This window comes from Halichoerus grypus, chromosome 2, assembly GCF_964656455.1.
Source record: "Halichoerus grypus chromosome 2, mHalGry1.hap1.1, whole genome shotgun sequence".
NCBI lineage: Eukaryota > Metazoa > Chordata > Mammalia > Carnivora > Phocidae > Halichoerus > Halichoerus grypus.
The window spans coordinates 45,357,825-45,378,599 of NC_135713.1; the positions used below are offsets into that span (position 1 = coordinate 45,357,825).

The 20,775-nt window shown below is 48.2% G+C and overlaps 1 protein-coding gene and 1 long non-coding RNA gene across 4 annotated transcripts in view; both read left to right on the top strand.

The window, feature by feature from the left end:
• LOC118549690 (uncharacterized) overlaps positions 1-5,516 on the top strand; it is a 31,736-nt gene extending 26,220 nt beyond the window's left edge. For both annotated transcript variants that reach the window (XR_013445597.1, XR_013445596.1), the window contains one exon: positions 5,267-5,516. This is a non-coding gene — a long non-coding RNA (uncharacterized LOC118549690). The remainder of the gene's footprint in view (positions 1-5,266) is intronic.
• A 9,666-nt stretch (positions 5,517-15,182) lies between these two features.
• LARP1 (La ribonucleoprotein 1, translational regulator) overlaps positions 15,183-20,775 on the top strand; it is a 54,800-nt gene continuing 49,207 nt past the window's right edge. For both annotated transcript variants that reach the window (XM_036114235.2, XM_036114236.2), the window contains exon 1: positions 15,183-15,934. In XM_036114235.2, the coding sequence (XP_035970128.1) occupies positions 15,493-15,934 (442 nt within the window). In that variant the 5' untranslated portion in view covers positions 15,183-15,492. The remainder of the gene's footprint in view (positions 15,935-20,775) is intronic.

The following is a 20,775-nucleotide window of genomic DNA, read 5'->3' on the forward strand; positions in this document are numbered from 1 at the left end:
TTGGGAAATACAGTACAATTTATATATCTATTCTATTGATGGATATTCAGGTTGTTTCCAGTTTGGGGCTGTTTTGAAAAGTGCTGCTTGCACATGCCTTTGGGTGAACATGGGTACATTCACATTTCTTTTGGTTATTCTTATAATTAATGGGTTATGGAGCACTCTCATAGTATATTAAAACTTAAAAAATCAAGGTGGCTCAGTCAGTTAAGCATCTGACTCTTGTCTCAGCTCAGGTCTTAATCTAAGGGTTGTGGGTTCAAGCTCTGCATTGGCCTCCATGTTCCATTAAAAAAAAACTTTATAAAAATCAAAATATAAAATGACACACATAGATTAACAACCATGAGAAAGGAGGAAAAAAACAAATATCTATGCATAGAGTAAAAAGATATTGGAAGAGAAAAATAAAATGTTGACATAGCTTATGGGTAAAGGAAATAGGAGTGATTTTTACCTCTCAATATTCTGTCTTACCAAATAATTATAAAATGATCATATATTACTTTCATAGTCAAAGAAACGTTTAGTCATTTGATCTCCAAAATCTTGCTCAAATGCCACCTCCTTCCAAGTAGCCTCACCATGGCCATATCCCTGTAGCCAGCCAATGTCTTACTTCATTTTTATACTCTGGAGCAAAACCACCTTGCAGTAGGAGCACAATACCTTACCTAGAGAAGATGCTCTCAACATATCTGACCCTTTCCCTACAGTCACAGAAATTTCAACACCAGCTCACATTTCTCAAAAGAGCACCCCAGCTTGCCAGTAAGAGAGGCAGGAATATGAATCCACATGACTGTCTCCATTTTCAACTTGAAAACACCCAACACATGGGGCGCCTGGGTGGCTCAGTCGTTAAGCGTCTGCCTTCGGCTCAGATCATGATCCCAGGGTCCTGGGATCAAGCCCCACATCAGGCTCCCTGCTCTGTGGGAGGCCTGCTTCTCCCTCTACCAGTCCCCCTGCTTGTGTTCCCTCTCTTGCTATGTCTCTCTCTGTCAAATAAATAAAATCTTAAAAAAAAGAAAAAAAGAAAACACCCAACACACAAAGATTTTAAGCAATAGGCTTGCTGCTGCTGGGCAAATCACTGGTAGGGGCATTCTTAACAGCTCAAGCAGGAAAGAGGAATCTGGTGCAAAACATATGATCTACCAAGTATATTCTGAACAGAGCAAAAAGGCAGGGGTGGAGATTAAGAAAAAAGCAAAAATATGGAAACCTCAGCTTTGCATTACCAGCTGTGTAACTTTGAGCAAGTTAATTTACCTCTCTGAACTCCAGTCCCCTCTCTGTCATGTGGGAGGGATGGGAATGGACCAATTTCCAGGATGGCAAATAGGGTTTGACTCTGATTAGGTGGTGGTGGCTGCCTGGAGTGCTATGTTGAGAAAGATTCTGAGGAAAAGTCCAGGCTTAGTGAAAAAGAGTGCTGTGATTCATTAATAATTTCCACCATGAGCAGGGAATTTGAAATTGATATTATGTTTATTACATATTTATTTGTGTTTTTTGAACAAACTGCTTGTCAAGATCCTTTCCAGCCCTATTTTCAGTGTTCCCGAGTTTAGATCTATTTAAGTGTCTGGTGGGCATCATATTCATCCCATAGGCAATTCTCTTAATTCCAAAGGCAAAGAAATTTTAATTATCTTCTAAAACTCTAGACTTCAGGGTGCCTGGATGGCTCAGTCAGTTAAGCATCCGACTCTTGATTTTGGCTAAGGTCAGAATCTCAGGATCGTGAGATCAAGCCCCATGTTGGGCTCCACCCTGGGCGAGGAGTCTGCTTAAGATTCTCCCTCTCCCTCTCCCTCTGCCCCTCCCCATCCCCCGTACTCTCTCTCTCTCAAAAAATTAAAATGAATAAAAAATAAAACTATAGATTTTGTCTTCGACAATGTATGTGATATATATTTAAACAATTTGTAAGACTCTCAGCCTTAGAGATGAAAATGTTTGAATACAATGTGTTAATTACATAATCATAATCATTCTTTTGAAATCATATTATTACAATTACCATCTTTGACAGCCTTTCTTTCCTGTCTGCCCATTGCCCTCCTCAGGTTGAAGTTGGTCTTGGGAGGTATGTGTGTGTGTCCTGCTTGGTTGTAATGGGTAGTAGAGTTAGTATCTACATGAATAAGGTGAATGTCCTGGATACAGTCCCACAATCTCAAACCACTCAGAATCCCCAGGATTGGCTCATTCATTTGTTCTTTGTGGACCCATCTGGAATGTAATGTGGCTTGGGATTTCTGGAGGGAGGTTGACCTTTGCCTTATCTGAGAAACAAATATCCTACAACCATCAGGAGAGTGGTAGGGATGCTGACTGAACAATGTAAATAACACATAAATTGTATGTTCATGACTGCTGGAGGGACCCATGCACAGGATGCCAGGTGAGTACATAATGTGTGTCTAGCAGAAGAGCCAGGCTATCAGAAACACAGGCTTTGGGATCAGACTGTTGTGGGTTTCAACACAGCCCTGACGTTTATAAATGAGTTTGTACCAGCTACTTAACCTCTGCTTCCTCATCTGCAGAATGGGTTTAATAGTGGTACCTACTTTGAAGGGTGATTGTATGAGATAATTCATGAAAAGCCCAAGTGTTGAGCACAGATTAAGTTTGCCCTACATAGGAAATATTACTATTGCTATTGTTTTCTTAAAATTATTAGCAGTGCTTTCTAATTATATATACCATAAAACCTCAGGAATGTGAGTTTTGCTTATGTAAATTTTGTGGACATAAAGACAGGGGCTGGAATGGGATGAAGTTTTTGTTGGTGTTTTAGTAAGGAACAAAATGCTTCCTTAAAAAAAGTTAGAAAATACAGATGGTAAAAAGAACAAAATCAGTACTCAGAAGTAGTCATTGTTAATCATTTGGTGTATATTCTTATGATAATAATGACTATGTATTAGAATGGAAAGGGATATTTGACAAGAATAGGATCACACTGAACAGGCTGTTTTATAACCAGCAGTTTTTCAGTGAGTAATGGGAGGTCTACAGGCAAATGTATTGGTTTCTTGTTTATTTGCTGTAATAAAAGACGTCTGACATAAAATTTACCATTTTAAAGTGTATATAGTTCAGTAGTGTTATGTATATTCACGTTGTTGTAAAACAGATCTCCAGAGCTTTTCCATCTTGCAAATCTGAAACTCTATACCCATGAAACAACTCCCCCCTCCCTGTTTCCCCAGTCCCGGTACACACCAGGCTACTTTCTGTTTCTATGAATTTGACCATTTTATCATTATTTTTGTTCAGTGCTTATGCCCAACATGGAGCTCAAACTCACGACCCCAGGAGTCTCATGCTCCACCGACTGAGCCAGCCAAGCGCCCCTGAATTTGACTACGTTAGATACCTCATATAAATGGAATCATACCTATCTGTTGTTTTGTGACTGGCTTACTTCATTTAGCAGGGGGTCCTCAAGGTTCATCCATGTGGCAGAACTTCCTTCCTTTTTCAGGCTGAAAAATATTCTTTTGTAGGTAAACACCACATTTGTGTGTCCCTTCATCCATTGCTGGACACATGGGTTGTTTCCACCTCGGGGCCATTTTGAATATGGCTGCTATGGACATGGGTGTACAAATATCTCTTCAAGGCCCTGCTTTCAATTCCTTTGGATAAATACCCAAAAGTGGAATTGCTGGGTCATATAGTAGCTCTATTTTTAATTTTTTGAGAAAGCTACATACTGTTTTCCATAGCAATCACACCATTTTGCATTCCCACCAGCAGTGCACTAGGGCTCCAATTTCTCCACATCCTCACCAACGGTTGTCCGTCCTTCCTTCCTTCCTTCCTTCCTTCCTTCCTTCCTTCTTTGATAGTAGCCATCCAAAGGGGTGTGAGGTGAACAAATGTATCATTTGAATACAGCTCTAGGAAAAATACTTCAAGTCCTCAAAAGAACAAACCCTTTGGACACTGAGCAGCCTGGAATCTTCCTTTTTATACAGAAACAACTAACAAATTGTTCTGAAACATATCAGATCTAATCTCATTAAACATATTCTGCTTTGTGGATTAACCTCCTCCAACTCCATCACTCCACATTTTAGGTTGTTTACTTATTAAAAGATAGTTACTAGTTTTGCCACACTGCGGCAGGTCAACTGAGGCTACTTGCTTTCTCCTCAAAAACCAGGCTACCTCCAAACAGTCTCTCTTCAACATCCTCCAGCTGTTTATCTCCTTCTTCCTTGGCTCCCCATCGCAGCCCTCACTTCTTGAATGAGGGGTTCTCCATTGTGCCAGCTTTTTCCAGCCCTGCTCCAACCTCGTCCCCTCAGCCCTGCCCCTCAGAGGCCCTGAAATTCTCCTGACTTAACTCACATGCTGGGTCCCAGTTTCCCTCAGATCCTTGTCCCCAGCTTCAGGCCCTCTGTTAACTTGCAGCAGCACCTGCTCAGGGAGGTCCATGTGTGTGCGTGTGTGCGTGCGTGTGTGCGTGTGTGTGCGTGTGTGCGTGCATGCCCGTGCGTGTGTGGTGCAGTACCAAAAACTACCATTCCCTTAACAGTCTTGGTTCCCACTTGTGCCTCTCCCCACACCCCATATCCTCCTTTTGTAGAGCTACATTCTTTCTGTCACAGCCTGCCCCCTACACGGCAGCCAGCCTCTCATCTGGACCTTCTGAAGCAGCAGCAGGCTGTTAACAATGCTTGCAGAAACACCAGCTAAGACACCATGCTGCTCCAGCCGAAGGGCTTAATTTTGCCTTAATGCTGGCCTTAGACACCGACTCCCTCATGAAATAGGACTCTGCTACACCATGTTATCATTTTTAAAAATTGAGTTAAATTTAACCCCAAATACTGTTCAGTGTACAGTTCAATGAGGATTTGGGTTTTTTTTTTTTTAAGATTTTATTTCTAAGTAATCTCTACATCCAAAGCAGGGCCTGAATCCCAACCCTGAGATCAAGAGTCACATGCTCCACCTACCATGCCAGCTAGGCACCCCCAGTTCAATGAGTTTTGACAAACGTGAACCCCCGTGAATTATAAGATTTTGATACACAATCAGCTAATTTAGAGAAATCGCAAGATTCCATAGAACTGTTGGAAGGAGTATGGGGTTTGGAGTCAAGAGACCTGGTTACCTGGTCAAGCCTCTGCCATAAACCAGCTGTGTGACTTTGGGCAAGTACCTTCCCTTCTCTGAGCCTCTGTTTCTGATCTGTACAGTAAGACCGATTCTAGGGGGCTTCTTCCCGCTGTAGGCCCACTGACATGACAGGTGTTGAAAGAGGTCACACCAGACTTCCTGAAATTATGCAGAGCTGCTGTGTCCTGCCTACATTTGAAAGTGAGTGCACCCCACCTGGATCCTTCCAATCAGATTCTGGAAGAAGAGAAACTGAAGAAATAATAATTACAACAATAAACAAAGATGTCAGAAATCTGCCAAACCGAGCCCTGCATCCTGCAGGAATGTACCAAATGCTTATAAATAAATCCTTCTCAAATTTGTTTGCTCCAGTGCATTAATGAAGGAAGATTCTGAAGGGATTAGCTTCAAATTCACAACAAGTATCAAAAACACACTGTTTGCCAAATAGGTTGAGTTTAGCTAATTTTGCTGTTTGGGAGCTGATGTGCCTTGCTAAAAGATGAAAGTGCTCTCCAACAACGTAAGACAAATCCCTCACATCCACAGAGCATTTTTTCACTTCCCAAAGCCTTCGTATTTATTTCTCATTTGACCTATACATCAGTTCTACGACAGGAAGCAGGACAAGGATTATTCTCTTTCCCTTTTTCAGGTGAGGTCCCGAAGCCTGGAACAATACAGTAAATATTCTCATAATTACCAGCGAGCCCACCCCTCTGGATTCCCAGCCCTGTGTCTTTCGACTGGGCCCCGCTGTCTCTTTTGCAAACAAATCTACCAATCCCAAGAACAGAGTCCAAGAAGATCTAAAAACAATAATAACAAGGAGAACTCTCATAGGTAGTAGTTAATAAAAACAGACATGTATCGCCTTTACACTGGTATTAATGCTTGTAATTTTCCCAACAGCCCAACGAGGGTTCTCCCTATTTTGCAGAAGATGAATGGAGGCACAGAGACAGTTGATGGCTTGCTCAAGCTCACACAGCAAGGAGGTGCCAGAGCGGGGATTCTGCCCGGGCCGGTGAAGGCCCAGACTTTTGCCCTTATGCTACACTGCCTCATGTTCCACCATGCTGCTGAAAGGGCTTCCTAAAACTATTCATTGGTGAGATGAGCGGCCCTAAGAGTCAGCGAGGGCCCTGTTCCCAGCACTTCAAGTGGAATCTGGGTGATCATGATCACTACTGAGCAAGGTTTAGAGGGCAGTTACGTTTAAGGCAGACCGCCAGGCCAAGCATCCCGGAGGGTCCCTTCTACCCAGAGATTATAGGATTTGTTGAACACTCCCAAAGAGTCCAGTCTTTCCTATCACGACAGTGACAAGTCTTCTTGGCCCTTGAGTTTCCAGACTGAACATCCTCTCCCACGTGGCTGTGCAGGGATCATCCTGGAAATCTGACAGCATTGTTCCCAGCCCAGGGACTGGGGAGGAGGGACAGCAAACATGAAATTACAGGGTGTCTGCCGCCTGATTAAAGCAGCGCGCCGTGTGCAGCGCTGTGGTAATGCAGCATACCAGGCTCACTCCTGGGCCCAGGGCCCAGATATTAGTCACAGAACCACCGTCAGAACTGCAGAGGTTCTCAGCAGCACCTCATTCAAGCACTGCTTTTCACACGTGGGGAGACAGGCCCAGAGAGGGGAAGCGACTTGCCAGAGGCCACATAGCATTCGTTCAACCAAATTTTAAGTGCCTACCGTGTGAAGCACTCTACTTGGGACTGGGAATTCAGGGTGAACAGAACAGCCACGAGCTCCAGTCCCATGGAGTTTATACATTATTGGAGAAAATGGGCAAAAGGAGATAAGCACATAAAGTCAGAGATTGTGATCTGTGGTATGAAGAACATGGAGTACTCCAGCCAAGTCGATCTAGGGCGGTCTCTCTGAGAAGGGGGTGCAGCTTAAGCTGAGGCTTGAAGGATGGGAAGTGTATGGTGTGTGTGTGTGTGTGTGTGTGTGTGTGTGTGTGTGTTGGGGGCCACGTGGTCTAGGCCATGGGAACTGTGCCCTAGAGCCCCCAGGCTGGGGAGAGCTCCACGTGTTTGAGAAGCTGGTGCAGGGCAAGGGCAGGGTAGGGGAGCAGAGAGGAGGAGTCAGAGGTGGATGGAGTCTGGAGCGCATGGGGTCTTGCGGGCTGAGGTGACAGGTCTGGAGTTTATTCCTGTTGTGTTACAGAGTCACCGGAGGGTCTCTTGCAGGAGAGTGGCAGGCATGCCGGAACATTTCCTGCTTTTCTTGGTTGAGGGGCCCCCCGGGAGCCCCATCACCCTAGAGGCTGGCAGAAAACACATCAGGCATTGCTACTCACACAAAATGAGCCTGGCTATTCCTCGTCTTTATCTACTGATCTCTATGCACTTTATCCACATTAAGTAATGAGGCCACTCATATTATTTGAGGTTCTCTCTTCCTACCATGTGTTGCAGATCTAGAAACTCAAGTGCTGTGGGACCCTGTGGGAGTTGGCAAACCTCTCTGATCTAGTGACTATTGCTGGGACACGTAGTCAGGCATCTTCATCAGCTTGCCATGGCCTTTTCCCACCTCATTCCTGTGACCAGCACTCATCCTCTTTGTCAGAGAGGTATGAAATGTGAGAAACTGGGGCACCTGGATGCCTGGGTGGCCTAGTTGGTTAAGCATCTGCCTTCAGCTCGGGTCATGATCTCAGGGTCCTGGGATCGAGCCCTGAATCAGGCTCCCGCTCAGCGGGGAGTCTGCTTCTCCTTCTCCCTCTACCTGCTGCTCCCCCTGCTTGTGCTCTCTCTCTCTTTCAAATAAATCAATAAAATGTTAGAAACTGCCAGGATACGAAGAACCTTCCTGAACATTCAGACTTCTTTTTTTAAACGGAAAACTAAAGTCCAGAGAAGAAAAGAGACTTTTCTAGGTTCCATAGGAAGTAGCAGCAGAGCCAGAGCGGGGAGGCAGACCTCTTCCTACATCCCTTTGTCTATACCACTCCCAGAAAGGGAGTCAGTGTTTCTCAAAGGGGGTTCCACAAATACCCAGCTCAGATCTGCTCTGTATTATATGAGTTTGGGGAATGTTCTCTTTCTGAGAGATTCACCATGAATGGTAAAAACCCCGAGCTATCCCACAGCAAAACGTTTATTTTACATTGCTTAAACCCAATGTCTTCCCAAATGGTTTGGTGACAGATTCCATCCTGGTGGACTATCTATTCACATTCTGGAGAATTTACCTTGGGAAGTGCCACCCTAAACAACAACAACAACAACAACAACAAAAGCCTGTTACAGACCCTGCCATTATCCTTATTATTCTTGCTATTATCACTGAGGGCAGGAGCCCTAGTTCATACTTCGGCTCATGTGATCACATCTCTTTCCAGGTGCCTTGCACGGTGCTGGGTACTCAGGGATGATGACACAGATCAATTCATCAACAAACACTGACAATGCGTATTGACTCTGGACCTCCTGAGTCACATGGCCTCATCTGAAATAAGGGGCAGCTTATTTCTTTTCTCTTCTTGACTAAGGGAAAAGCCTGGGGAAGCCCTGCCAAGGAAACTCATCATCCCTGAAGGTCCCCAAATGCTAAAGTAATCTGCCCTACCTCATACCCTCCCTTCCATTCTGGACAAAGCCCACTCCCTAATTCTAAGTTTTAGCTCATGTACAGCCACCTGCAGGAAGGCTTCCCTGATTACCTCTCCCCTGCCCTTCTGGCCTGTGCTCATCTTTAGTCTCCGGAACTTGTCTATACCATGTGTTGTGTGACTGGCGCCATATGAGCCTATGCTCATGAGGGTAGTTGGCTGCTTGGCTGTGAGTAACAAACACCAGAGGAGGGCTTAGGCCTGACCCTCACAAGTGTGTGCTAGGCCCATCTAATCACACTTAAATTCAGTTAAAAAAAATACTGTGTGGGCCAAACAAAACACGCCTGTGGGCTGAAATTGGCCAGAAGGCTGACAGCTTGCGACAGCTAGAATATGACCCAGAGAGGGAAGGTTTGCTTTTGGAATAGCGGTCCGGGAGCTGCCATCAGCTAGCATCAGGGTTCCAGATAAACACCTCATCTTTCTGAGAGTTGGTTTCCTCATCTCTAGATTAGGGTATCATTTGTTCTTCGTTTTGTGTGTGGGATTCGAAGAGTGTTTCTCTTGATTCTGTGCCAATGATAATAATAGCAAACGTTTATTCAGTGTGTACTATTTGTCAGGCACTGTTCTAAGCACTTTGTGTGTATTTACTCACTTAATCCTCACAATAACCCTAAAGGTCAGTGCTGTTATCATCTCCATTTTACAGATGAGAAAACCGACACAGAGAGAGGCGAAGGAACTTTCTCAAAGGCATAATGAATTTTCTCAGGCAAGTATTTTCCTTTCACAATTTTATAGATGGAGAGAGTAAAGCTCAGAAAAGTGAAGTAACTTGCATAACATCACACAGCTAGGAAGTAGGCAAACCTGAATCTGAACCTAACTCTTTTGACCTCAAACCCTTTACCCTTTTTACCTGTGCTATAGGTAAAGGACAGGCAAGTGGTCTGTGATGAGAACACTGCTAGTGTAGGGAGTTTTGTTCCCTGGGACAGAGAACATGTCTTGTCCTTTATTGTTTCCACTCTAGTCCCCAGGTCAGGGCCCTTTTGTTCTGGGAGCTCAGTACTTGTGACTGATTACAGTCATGTTGCCAGGAAAATTGCCTTCTGCCTTCGTTTTGGCTGCTAATTTCCACCTCTCTCCATGAACTTGGATGTTTCCAGACCCTGGAATGATTGAACGTAGTTGTCTGAGTTTGTCAGACTGGTGGAGCAGGGGGGTGGAGGGTTGCATTTCAAAGTGTGCTGTGTCTCCTGTGGGGTGGTAGAAGGGTCTGGAATGGGAGGGGTATGACCTGGGTTCTCACCTTGATTCTGTTGCCCCGGCATCCTGGAGCAATTAACTGAACTGGGAGCCTCAGTTCTTCAGCTGCCAACTGGGGACCATCACGTCTGTCCTTCTCCATGAAAGTCCTTTGGGAAATGCAGTATAGCACAAACAGAATGTGGGCAGCTGTGAAGTAAGGCAAACCGTAGGTGCTCACTAGATGACACAACTTACTGTGGGAAGGGAATTTGCAATGATGTGGAGACAGTGCTCATAATACAGTGTTAAGGTGGGGAAACAAAAAATAAAACTGCTGAATGTGCAATATGATCTCAATTATGTAAAACATACATAGAAAAAAGACTAGAAGAAAATACACCAACATGTTGCCAGTGATTTCCCCTGGGCTGTGGGCTTATATGTGGGTTTTGCTTTGCTAGACTTAAAAATATTTTCTGTTTGTTAAAGTTAGCACATTCTATTTTCATATTTTATCATTTAAAAGTACATATATAATTTATGTATAATTAATATATTTATTACATATAATATATATTAAGTATATATAAAATTTAGCACTTGGCCCTTGACAGTGTCACTCTAGCTACCAAAACATTGATGTGATCAGGAGTGATCCTGTAGTCATTCATTCATTCATTTCTTTTCCCAGAAAATACATTGAGGGCCTGCTGTGCATTAGGCACCACTGATGAGTGCAATAAGAGACACTAAGAAGAATGGGGTGCAATCCCTACCCTCAAGAAACCTTATAATCTCGATGGAGAATAAGGCATACTCATAAGTAACCATAATTAAGGGCAGAAAGAAAGTAAAAAATACCATATGCTTTAGGGAAATTGCCACTAGCAGTTAAGAGTGGGGAGAAATCTATTCTAGCTGTGGAAATTAAGTAAGATTTTGTGAAGAAGTTGGCATTTTGTGCTGAGCCTTGAAGGACAAGTAGAATTCTGGACAAGTGGAAATGGAATGACATTACTGGCAATAATACATGTAATGAAAGGTAATATTTACTTACCACATACTATGTGCAGCCACTGTGCTATTAAATTACACACATTATCTCCTTTAAAGATCACTGAAGCTCTACAAGATAAGTAGTTTATTATCATCTCCAATTTACAAATGGGTAAACTGAGGCTTAGAGAGAAGTTAAATATTTGCTCAAAGGCACCAGATGGTCCAGCTGGGATTCGTACTCAGGACCTCGCTCTGAACAGGAACCTCACAGTGAGAGGAATTCCATGAATTGAGGCAGGAAAGCATGGGGCCCACAGGGTAAGACCCGGAGCTTCCCGAAGGCAGGAAACCTGTGTATCTTGCTCACTTGTCTAAGTCCAGGGCCTGGGCAGTACCTGGCACATCGTGGATGCTTAATATTTGTTGAAGGAAAGAAACAGCGAGTGGTCCCCTGCTGCTGGAATATAGGGTGTGGTAGAAGTGGCAGGACAGGGTGGAGTGTGAGTAGGGAGATTTTAAGCAGAGGCAGGGCTCATCAAAGTCCAGGAAAGAGTCAGAGAACTGGCTCAGGCAGTGTGGTCGGCTGCACTGCAGCGGGGAGAAGTTAGTGGGCAAGCTCATCCTGTGAGACCATTTGAGAAGTGCAGGCATGCCAGGGAGGGGAGCAGGGCTGGGGGAAGAGGATAGTACTGAAGAGAAAGAGGCTGGGATGAGGCCCGTCTCTAACTCAAAATGGTGAATGTGTTAGAAGTTAAATTCTCTGTCTGACCACCTTCATTACAAACCCATTCTCCTCTTTTCCTAACGCCCTGGGGAGGGTGGGCTGCCTCTGAGCCTACTTCCTCATCTGTAAAATGGGGATAATCATACTTACACAAAAGTGTTGCTCTGGGGGTTAACCAGATCTTACGGGAACAATTAGTACTCCCCCATCCTCACCCCACTGAACTATTACTGTTTGCACTGACTTCACAAGAAGAGGTCTAGGCTGAGCCTCCTCCCACGAACTGAAATAAATTTCTTGGCATGTGCCAAAGAACCCAAGAGTTTTCAGAGTTTGGAATAACACTCCCCGGCTGGCACAGTTCGTATTGGCCAAGGCCCCTCCCTTGCTGACCCCACCCACTCCTCCATGTCTGCCTAGAGGCCTCCTGCCCAGGAGCCCCTGATATCAGAAGATAAGTTATACAGCCCAAGTTCTTCCAGAAACACAAGTTCCTTTGGAAAATCAAACTGAAAGAGGAGTAAAACTGGACCTTTTACCTGTGCTCCCCACAAAAGAATGAAGTTTCATGGAAACTGTAGCTTTCACATCCATAAACCACATTGGCAGGTACTATGCTTCCCATTTTGTGGATAGAGAAACGGAAGCCCAGGAAGGCAGAGAGGCTGCCCAAAGTCATTCGGCAAAGCCGGTGATGGGCTGCAGTTTATCAATCAGGTCTCCCCGCTCTCCAGGGTCCCTTGGTCCCTGGGGTGACTTTCTCTGTCTCTCTTCAGGAAGTTGTCAGCACTGGGGGCAAACAAAGCACGTAATTAAATACAAATAGGTATGTGGACCCACTTGACAATTTTTAAGTTTGATTTTCTCACTCTGTGTCTCTGTTTTCAAACACATGTGTGTTGAAGCCCTGAGCACCACGCAAGTTAGTTTGATCCCTGTCACTTTCTGCCCAAAGTAAATCTTGTCTTACCTCTTTTTTAGCCTGGGGTCACATATTGCTTAATTACTTGCCCTTCTCCCTGCCGTTGGAGTTTGCTTTTTAGGGAGACAAGATTCAACATTTTTAGCATCTTTCCCAGGCCCGTGTATTTGATGGTTTTTGTGTAATTACTTGTGGATTTAGCAATGGGAGGAAGAGAGGCAGGCCTTACAGTGTGGTGTGGGTAAGAACAAGGCCTAGGAAGTTACACTGTCCTTAAACAGGTCACTCTGATATTTAGCTGCTGCCTGTGACCCCAGGCACCCACCTTACTTTCTTTTTTAAAGATTTATTTATTTATTTTAAAGAGAGAGCATGAGCGGGAGGGGGAGAAGGAGGAGAAGAGAGAATGTCAAGCAGACTCCGCTCTGGGTGGGAGCCTGACACAGGGCTCAATCTCACAACCCTGAGATCATGATCCTGAGATCACTACTGAGCCAAAAGCAAGAGTTGGACGCTTAACCCGCTGAGCCACCCAGGCACCCCAACCCACCTTACTTTCTTTTCTGAATTTCAGTGCCCTTTTGTGATTGAAGAGTACAGCCACAGGGCCTCGCCATGCCAGGCACACAGTAGGGACTCAGTAGATATTTGTGGCAAGAATTAATACCTACTGGCCTCCATCTCTCTAATTTACACAGCACTTTGACTAACACTGTCTCACTTGACTCCTTACAAAAGCTGAGAGGGTAGAAGCAAGTCAGGCATAATTCACTCCCATTTCACCACCAGGAAAGGGTACCCAGGGAAGAGGGGAATGCTGACCAAGGTGCAGAAGCTGAGTTGCAAGTTAGGGAAGAGCTGGGACTAGACATCAGATAGCCCGGATGTCCCCAACAGTGCCTCTCCCCAGTAGTCATGGTTACAACCACTCTACAACCAACCTTGTCCCCTGGGGCAGTTCCAAGAGGCTATTCAATAAGCCTCCTCCCATATCCAGCCCATCGAATGTTCTAATTCTTGCCTTGGAGATGGCCAACATCCCAGGCTGTTAGGTCTGGAGCAGGTGGGATCACAGCCCGTCAGAGAGGCCAGGAATTCTCCAAGTGAAGTGTAGGACCGGCTAATCGGTAAGCACCCAAGGGGGCTTCTTAGACAGGCAGGTTTCTACGTCCCATCCCAGACATACTTAATTCTAAAACATTTGGAATCTGCATTCAAAGTTTCCCTCATCATCCAAACTAAAGTAGCTGATCGAGTCTAACCTACCACTGTAGTAGTTATTGTCTTCATAGATACTAGACAAGCACTTGTTTACCACTTTGTCTTTCTCCACCTTAGAGTGTAAATTCCATGACGATAGAGACCTTGTTAGCCTGATTGATTGCCAAACCCCGTTTTCTAGACCCTTGCAGGCCCCCACAGTACGAGGTTAATAAGAATTTATTGAATGTGCACCCAAGTTTGAAATCACTGTCCTACACAACAACTAGTTCATTTTACAATAGAGAAACTGAGGCCCATGGAGGAGACGACTGCTGCAGTTGGTAAGGGGCAGGGCCAGCGCCAGGATAAAATCTCAGATCTCCGAGTCCCAATCCTGCATCAGTTTCACTCCGCCCAAAGCAATTCTTTAGAAGAAACGAAATGCACTTGGAAGAAAAAACATTTCCTGCCTATGAACACTCGGTTTCGGGGGGCTTGGCCGGGCGGGGGGCTGTTGGTAATTCGCCTCCCACTTTGAAGGCACCCTTGTCCCCAAGGGTTAAGGGCCTGCCTTCGGGCCGGGGCTTCGAACCCAACTCCGGGCAGTGTCGCGGCCGAGGCCCGCGGGGAGGCGCCAAGCACGGGCCCGCGGAGGTGAGGGCGGCTCGCCCAAGGTCACCAAGGCGGCGCTCAGAGGGGCCAGGCCCAGGGGGCGCCAGGGAGCCGGCAGCATCGGTACGTCCTCGAGGTGGATGGGCACCCCTATCCTTCACCCTGTAAATCAGGGGTGACATTAATGGCTCCTTCTCCCGAATTTGGCGTACCCAACCTAAAGAGCGCGAGCAGGCCCGGTCGGCCGCGTGGCCCGTTCCCATGTGCTCCACCTGCGGACTTTCTGACGCGCTGGCCCTTTAAGACACCTCCCCCTCTTCACCCACCCATCTCTCCTGCCCCCCTCATTGCCCTCCCTCCCGAATTGCATCAGGCACGTGCTCGCCCCCGTCCGGTCAGAGCACCCCTCACCCCCCAGCCCGGGAGGTGCTCCGAGGAATCGGAGGCGAGGGGCGGGGCGGGGCGAGGGGCGGGGCCGCGAGTCTGTGCGCGCGCGCTCCCGCCGCCTTCGCCCGCCCGCGCGTCGCCAAGGGCCGGCCTCGGCGGGCGCGTCCCCGCTGCGCCGTCCCCTCCCCTCGCTCGCCGCGTCGCGAGGCGCGCGCCCGCCCGCCGCCTGCCGCGGATCGCGTGGTCGCCTCGGCTCACCGCGCCTCTCCCCCGTCCGTCCATATTGCTGCAGCCCCCGAGCCGGGAAGCCCGGGCCGCCCCGGCGGCGGGGGGGAGGGAGGGACGGGACGAGAAGCCTGCCAGGCTCGGGGTGGGGGCGCCTTGCGAGGAACGGGCGGGGGGGGACGCGCGCCGAGGAGGCCTGGACCGCAGAGTGGGGGGCCTTCCTACCCCCCCCCGCCCCGCCAGCGGGCCTCGGATCTACGGCGGCTGCATCCCACCGCGAGGGGGGCCGCGCCTAGCGTGAACCTCGACCCTTCTCCGCAGGGACTGGGGCCCAGCGCCCCGGAGGAAGGCGTCGCGGGTGCCCTGAAAGCCAAGTTCGAGGCGGGGGAGGCAGCCTCGGGCGCGCCCGGCTTCTCCGGGGGGGCGGGCGCGCAGATGGCCACTCAGGTAGAGCCGCTGCTGCCGGGGGGCGCCCCCCTCTTGCAGGCCGAAGAGCACGGGGGTCTAGTGAGGAAGAAGCCGCCGCCGCCGCCGCCCGAGGGCAAGGGCGAGCCCGGGGCGAACGACGTCGGAGGGGGGGAGCCGGACGGCGGCGCCCGGAGACCTCGGCCGCCCTGCGCCAAGCCACACAAGGAGGGCACCGGGCAGCTGGAGCGCGAGAGCCCGCGGCCGCCGCAGCCGCCGGGCGCCGAGGGCCTGGCGGTCAGCGACGGGGAGGAGGGCGGCGGCGGTGAGCCGGGCGCTGGCGGAGGAGCGGCCGGAGCTGCGGGCGCCGGGCGCCGAGACTTCGTGGAGGCCCCTCCGCCCAAGGTGAACCCGTGGACTAAGAACGCGCTGCCGCCGGTCCTGGCCACGGTGAACGGACAGTCCCCTCCAGGTGGGTGTCCCTGCTTGCTCTCCTGGGTCCGGGGACCTCTTCCGGGGACTTGGGCGTCCCCTCCCCCAGCGGCCTTCAGGGCCCGGGGGTCCGCCACTGGTCGTGGTGACTCGGGATTTTTTTTTTTTTTTTTTTTTTTTTGCCTCCTGGCTAATTTGGGTCGCCGTTCCCTCTCTCACACACTCGGGAAGTCGCCCCTGCCGGAGGGCCCAGCCCCCGGGAGCCCATGGCCACCGCCTGGGCCTCAGCGGTTAGTGGGCAACGGCGTGGTCCGGGCCTACCTCGCCAGGAGAGGGTGGGCGCTGGTTTCGGTGAAAAGAGCCCACCCCCCCTCCCGCGTGTTGGTGTCGAAGACGGTTTCTAGCCTAACCCTTTCTCGGGAAGCCCCTCTTCCCACTCCGCCCCACGTTCCCCGTTTTGGTAGCGTTGCGATCGTCCCCATGTTGTAAATGTTTAATGAGCATATGTCATGGGCAGCGAAGCGCCGGGTGATGAGTTCATACCGACCACACGGATTCGGGCTTTAAAAGTTAACAAGTTTTGTTCTCTGGTAGATGATATTAGGTGGTAGAATCGCCATTGGCGACGGGTTGAGGGGTCGGTTACGGGGAGAATGATAAGAGGAAACCCAACGTGTAATTGAATTCGGTGGTTTCCCTTCCCGATCCCGGGGACCTTCCGCCTCGAGAGGGAGCCGGATGGCGAGTGTGCGGGGATCCAGTTAGGGGTTGGCGGAAAATATGAGGCGAGGAAGGGGGCATGCGGCGACGCGAGGGGCGTGTGGCGGCGGGGGAGGGAGTGGCCGGGCTGGGCGGGCGGGTGACAGTTGGGCGCCATGCGCCGCGCCGCCGGCCCGCGGGCTGCTCGCGGCCGCTGGGCCTGTGCGTTCGGCGCCCGCCGCCGCGCTCGGGGTGGAAGGCGGGTGCGGGCCGGCGGCGCGGCGCGGCCCGGAGTGTGCGTGTGCGCGAATGTGAGTGCGCGGCCCCCCTTCCCGGCATTCCTCCGCAGCCGGGACAACGTGGTGCGTCCCCGCGCGGGGAGCGGCATGTGACCGCCGGCCGGCGCTCCTCGCGCCCTCCCTCTCCCTGCTCGGATTTTCGGTCCTGTGGACCCGGTCCCTTGGGAGATCCCAGCGGAGCCGTGTCAGCGTGGGGGAAAGGCGGTGAAGAATATGGAGGCTCGTCTCGGCCTCTCTTTGCCGAGACTAGATCGTCGGTTGGGTGGGGGGCGCGCCCTGCCGCCTTCCTTGGCCGGCGCGTAGAGGCACAGCGGCTCTGTTCTCGGTCTTTTCTAAGTGGACCAGTATCAAAACCCGCTTGTAGCTAGAATGTTGGGCCTGTGGCCGTAGCCCTAGTGCTTTAGCAAAACTCCCCTTCTGCAGTCGCTGGTTGAGGCTGACTGGTTTAAACCATCAAAATGGGGAAAGTTGAAGAGGGAGCTTAATGTCTTCACATTCGAGGGATTAGGATCACTCGTAGTCCAAGGGAAACTAGAACAGCCAATTCTGGAAATAGCATGTTGCAATTTTTATTTCTTTTAAGGTTGCTTCATTTGGAGGAGGGGACTTTTGGGGTTTACTAATAATACCTCAAACCGTGTTCTCTTCCTTCTGCCCTCTCCCCTTCCCCCCTTTCCCTTCCAGAACCCTCTTATGCAAAGGGCAGTGCTGAAACCTCCATTTTCTTGCATATTCCTCCTGATCCACCCACAGAGGGAGGGAAAGCAACTTTAAGACACTGTTTGGTCCTTCCCCCCTCTTTAAACTCAAAGGGGTATAATCATCCCCAAGAGAGAGCACTCCTCAGAAGTTTAAATGGGGCTACTCATGCTGCTGCTGCTGCTTAGCTAATGGTGAACCTGCCTTGTGGGTTTTAAATCAGCCATGACATCAGGTGCTATTGGGTGCCTGAGCTGGCGTTTTGTGCAAGTGCAGGGGCCCTTGATAGGGTGCGTCACTGGGGTTATTGATCGTGGGAAGAAGACAGCTTGGCTGGCATCTCACCTTCCGTGGAATGGAGAAGCCAACTTGGTTTAAGTGCCCAAAGCAAAATTCTGAGTCTGGTAGTTTTGCTCTGTTCTTGTTTTTCTGGAATCTTAAGGCAAGAAAGTGTCTTGCCTACTCATTGGTTTTTGAACCTTTGGACTAGTTTTTGACAGACTAACTCTGAATTAATCCAGTAGTTTCTCTGTTTAAGTCTGTTGTTAGGGCTTGGATGCTTTTCGAGGGAGAATTCTGTGAATTGTCTGTCTGGTAAGGTTGAGATAGTGGCCCTTTTTTGGAGAGTCTACATGGACTGCTAAGGCCGTTTTTCAGCCCTGATTTTATTTGCAGCTTGGACAAGTTTAAATGTGACATCAATGGAGTGGCAGTGTGGTCTTGGGAATTTTTGTGTTCTGTGATGCATATGTTTTTGGGAGTCTACAGAAATGAGTGCCTCATAAGCAAGCTAAAAGCTTTCCAGAGTTTGCTGCAAATGCCTATTTTTAGCCTTCCTTTTGGCTCTGATGCTAGTGGCTTAGTGCTTTAAGGGACACATGCAGTAACTAGTAATAAAAGGTATTTTTCTATATTCCCCCCATTTTCGTGGGGTTCTCTATTCTGGTTTAAGCTTCCACATCTTAACGTTTGTAGTTTTCATTTTAAGTCAGGATTTGCGTTTTGGCTTTTTGTATATCCCTCCCCTAGAATATTTTGAAGACCTTTACATTTTTTTCCTTATTCTAGCCACAATTCTTGTGAGTATGAGAGAAGCAGGATGGGAAATGTTCTGGGGTTAAAACTGCATTGACTCAAATGCCAGCCCTACCACTTGCTAGTTGTGCCTCCTTGGGCAAGTTACTTACCCATTCTTTGTCTCAGCTTCTCCGTTTGTATAATAGGGATTAAATTATGATTTACCTGCTTATGGGGTTGTTGTGAGCATTCATTGTGGTGATAGCCCAGTGCCTGGCATGTGGTAGCTGTTCTCCCAGTCTGGGAGACTGTGGGACTTTCCAGGACTTTTTCTGGGTCTTCTTTTTCTCCACCTGTATGATGAGGGAGGGGGGTAGAGAATGCAGTACTTTCCTTTTCTGGTATTGTGTCAGTACTCCATGAAATATATGGGATCCATCTCCTTAAAAATGGAGTTTTGCTTATCCACAGACTGGAAGGGCATATTGTGTGTAATCTTAAAAGTTGCTGACCCAAGGAATTGGCTATTTTTGCTTTGGAATGTGGTATGATGAATGTTTTAAAAATAAATTTTAATTTGTTTATTTGCGTTTTGTAAAAACTACCTTTGGTAGAGTGCACATGTGCTCTCAGGGCTGTGGGGAAAGACCATAACTGAACTAAGTTTGCTGTGGCTAGTGCACGTGCAGTGGGTTGAGATCTGAGAATGTATCATCACCACAAGCTTCTGCCCACCCCAGCAGGGGGAATCAGTGGGTTGGTTGTGTGGGACTTCTAACTTCACGTAAGAAGAAAATAAAGCAGTGGTGTAGTCTCCTTGACTTTTTTTTTTTTTAAAGACTTTTTAAATTTATTTTTCGGGGGGAGGCACAAGCAGGGGGAACAGCAGGCAGAGGGAGGAGCAGGGAGCCTGACGTGGGGCTCCATCCCAGGACCCTGGGATCATGAACTGAGCCGAAGGCAGACGCTTAACGACTGAGCCACCCAGGCATCCTAGTGTTCTTGACTTTAAAGGGAAATCTGGCCAGGGTCTCAGACTTGAGCATTTGTGTTCTGGGCATCACTTTTTTGTGTGTTCTTTTGAAGTGCAGCTAACTGATGGCACAAAATAAAGAAGAGGTAAAAATCTCAGCTAACCCAGGGCAATCCCAGGGATCCTCCACCCCACTGAACCGGCCCCAAATAAATCTCTACTCTCTTTCTCTACTTTCCTTCCTAGGTTTAGGCCCTTTCCCAGGCTCCTCCCAGTTGCACTAGGGTGGGACATCTGTATGGATCTGGGGTATCAGTTTTCAGTCTAGCATCAGAGCTACATCCGACTCTTGCCTTTTCCTTCCCCACCATAAGTGGGCTGTGGAAGCAACAGCCCTGCCTTGGAATCCTACAGTCTGCAGTTTTGAGTCCCAGCTTTACTGCTTTTGCTGCTATTGCTGCTTTTTTTTTTTTAATTGAGGTAAAATTGACTATTAGTTTGAGATCTGCAACTGTTTCAATATTTGTATATATTGAGCTTAGCTTCTAACTTGCTGTTCAGTCTTGGGTGAATTACTCAGCCTCTCTGAGCCACCATTTTTTCATCCTCAAAATGAGAATAATGATAGTTACTATTTTTTTATTTTTATTTTATTTTTTTAATTTAATTTTTTTTAAAAGATTTTATTTATTTGACAGAGAGAGACGCAGCAAGAGAGGGAACACAAGCAGGGGGAGTGGGAGAGGGAGAAGCAGGCCTCCCTCAGAGCAGGGAGCCCGATGCTGGGCTCCATCTCAGGACCCTGGGATCATGACCTGAGCCGAAGGCAGACGCTTAACGACTGAGCCACCCAGGCGCCCCGATAGTTACTATTTCTAAAGGTTGTGAGAATTAAAGAAGATAACGTTTATAAAGCCCTTAGCATAGTGCCAGGCACAGACCATCTAATAGGTGCTACCTATCCAGTATTTGCTATTTTAAAAATTTTGTAATAAATGATCACCATTATTAAGCGTGTTCATTCCACTTCTGATTCTGTTGGTGAGCAGCTTTGTGAATACCAGCAACCCCCATTCTTCCTCTGCCTCTGTTTCTTCATCTGAAAATGAGGGAATCCGATTAGGTCTAAATGTCTTCAAAGTATTTTTAGTATCCAAAAAAAAAGTTTTTCAATAACCCCCCCCCCCCCCACGA